Source organism: Austrofundulus limnaeus, unplaced genomic scaffold (assembly GCF_001266775.1).
Source record: "Austrofundulus limnaeus strain Quisiro unplaced genomic scaffold, Austrofundulus_limnaeus-1.0 Scaffold93, whole genome shotgun sequence".
Lineage (NCBI taxonomy): Eukaryota > Metazoa > Chordata > Actinopteri > Cyprinodontiformes > Rivulidae > Austrofundulus > Austrofundulus limnaeus.
The window spans coordinates 1,257,526-1,260,583 of record NW_013952495.1 but is presented as its reverse complement, the minus strand read 5'-3'; the positions used below and the strand labels follow the sequence as shown (position 1 = coordinate 1,260,583).

The 3,058-nt window shown below is 37.6% G+C and overlaps 1 protein-coding gene across 1 annotated transcript in view; it reads left to right on the top strand.

Moving 5' to 3' along the window:
* Nucleotides 1–3,058, top strand: part of grin2db (glutamate receptor, ionotropic, N-methyl D-aspartate 2D, b) — a gene marked incomplete at its 5' end in the record, with an annotated part of 68,455 nt that overhangs the window by 23,308 nt on the left and 42,089 nt on the right. Inside the window, 3 exon segments of the mRNA XM_014012673.1 lie at nt 19–144; nt 1,427–1,656; nt 2,029–2,189. Of these exon segments, the coding sequence (XP_013868127.1) occupies nt 19–144; nt 1,427–1,656; nt 2,029–2,189 (517 nt within the window).

Below are 3,058 nucleotides of genomic sequence, written 5' to 3'. Positions count from 1 at the left end.
TTTTTTTTTCCTTTCTAGAGCCCTACAGTCCAGCCGTGTGGGTGATGATGTTCGTCATGTGCCTGACTGTTGTGGCCGTGACTGTCTTCATTTTTGAATTCTTCAGCCCTGTGGGCTACAACCGCAGCCTTCAAACTGGCAAGAGTGAGTGATGAGTCTAAGCTGTCAGATCCCCTGTCTGATAAATGGGTCTGTGTAAAGTCCATCACTGATACCTAATGAATCAAATTGTCAAACACCTCCTGAAAATAACTGATAAAAATATTTAGACTGAAATTTCTTTTTTGTTGTTTATTGCTGTCCGATTGCTCTTCGGAATCATTTATAATTAACCGAAGGGTATATTGAACGGGCTGCCCCAAATACTTCACTATGAGTTTAGCAAATTATACATACAGTATATTGAACTGTGTCCAAGTATTTTCAATATTTAAGCAGTCCATTTATTATTCAGCAGTGTAGTTTGTACCCCTGTGATATTCAATACGCCTGATGCCTCGGTCCAGTACCCTGCTGGACTCGGCTCTTTTACTGCATGATTGCTGCGCTCGACATAATTTTACCTCTCTGTCATCCTCCCATGTATCTCTCTCATTCACTTCCATCTCTTCTTTTTCTTTTCTCCTCCCCATCATTCTGAAAATACAGAGGTATTTGAACTCTCTCAATGGTTTTTTCATTTGATCATGTGGTAGCTGGAATGAAACCATCTATCTTTCAAATGTATAGTTACTGCTTTATGAGGTTTGATGACAAAATGCTTTCATTTTCCACCATGTATTCTAGAGATTATTGAAGGAGGTTTCAGTTGAATTGGTCACTTCCTCTTCATTCTTATTATATCTTGTCCTAAACCCTTCTTTCTAGAAAACAAAACAGCTCAAAGTGGGTCTCTGCAGTCATTAAGTGGGAGTTTCTTGTTGTGAGGGAGAAGTTTGTCCAAGACATTGGTTTGTTTAACTTTTGTGGGTGTGGTTATTTAAAGACGTGATTGGTCAGATTGACTATTTTAGGTGGGGTTTGAAGAACCCATGATGATTCAGGTTGGATGAACGCCAGGCAGCTGGAGGGACGTGCAGCTCAGTTAAACGTCCAGAAAACAAATATTTTTAATATAAATACTATTTTTAGTCATAACTCAAGACAGGACGGTGCTAGTCCCACCAAATTTGAAGTCAATAAATTATATTTTCATGTTCACAATAATTTTACTATTACCGTTACTTCTTCTTTTAACTTGCCCCACAAGACAAGTCAATCTGACCAATCATGGTTTTGCCAAGAACCTCCACCTATATTCCAAACACCAATCAGTTAGGACAAACTCCGCCCACACAGACAAAGAACTCCCACATGTTCTGCAGTGACCCCACTTACAATTTATCCTTATTTTCTGTTTTAATTTTTACTTTATCATGCCAAACAGAGGCTGGAGGGTCTACATTCACTATCGGAAAGTCTGTCTGGCTTTTATGGGCTATTGTCTTCAACAACTCGGTGCCAGTAGAGAACCCGAGAGGAACCACAAGCAAAATCATGGTGCTGATCTGGGCTTTTTTCGCCGTCATCTTCCTGGCCTCTTACACTGCTAACCTGGCCGCCTTCATGATCCAGGAGGAGTACATTGACACAGTTTCAGGCCTCTCGGACAAAAAGGTACCTCATCTATTGAATACTGATTAAGAAGGAAAAGATGAAGGAGAATTAATGTCTTAGAGTGAGCCAAATCCCTTGCATTTGAATGTTAAATTGATTAAAGCATGGGAATTAAGAAATGAATAGAATTTCATTTAACATAACTCAATTACCACAATTCTTGGTTACATAAAAGATTGACACAAATGGTCCTTTGAATCTACACACTGCTCTCGCTGTCTTTTTTTTTTTTTTTTTTGCTTTTAAGTGTGGATGCGGTGCTGTAAGTTAGTCTGGACAGTGGACAGAAATAGGTCAGACAGATTGGTGCACAGCTCCGTGTGTCTCATGTCCCTTTTTCTTTCCCTCTCCCATCTTCTTTTGGTGCGATAGTTTCAGCATCCAGAAGAGCAGTATCCACCTCTGAAGTTTGGTACAGTGCCCAATGGGAGCACAGAAAAAAATATCCGCTCCAACTATCCGGACATGCACCAGTACATGGGCAAATACAACCAGAAAGGAGTAGAAGACGCCATACTGAACCTCAAGACTGGGTGTGTCTGAGTTTTTTTTTTTTTTTTTTATCCCTGAGCCATTTTTTTCCCATTCGCATTTAGTTTTCCATCTGCTCATTGGTTTCAAAGATGTCACTCATGCATTAGTTTTAGTATTTTTTTTAGGATTTTCCACATTTTCTTGAGCCAGTTTGGAGTGATTAACATTTTTTTGTTTGCCGTTTTAAATTTTTGTTAGTGCTTGTAGTACAACATATACAGTGGGATATGAAAGTTTGGGCAACCTTGTTAATTTTCCTGATTTATCTTTATAAATCATTGATTGTTTGAATAAAAAAATCTGTTAAAATATATCATATAGGGGACAAACACAGTGATATTTGAGAAGTGAAATGAAGTTTATAGGATTTACAGAAAGTGTGCAATAATTGGTTAAACAAAATTAGGCAGGTGTATAAATTTGTGCACAAAAAAACCCCTCAATATTTAGTAGATCCTCCTTTCGCAGAAATAATAGCCTCTAAACTCTTCCTATAGCTTCTAATGAGAGTCTGGAATGTGGCTGAAGGTATTTTAGATGAGGGGTTCTTAACCTTTTTGACCTCGGGGCCCAGTTTATTGAACATAAAGTGGCACGAAGCCCAGTCAGACATTACCAATGTACGGATCAAAATGATAATTATTCTAAATCTTGGTTTAATTTTTATTGTATTTACATTATAACTAAATTAAATACACTTACATTTTAGAAGTAAAACTCCTGTCAAATAACCACAAGACGTGATTATGACAATTTTTTATATTGTAACCTGCCCATAACAATTATTTGAACAAATGGTCAGTCAACTGACCACTCAGGCTTATCATATATATATGTATGATGTAAATATACAGTATATACTGTATAT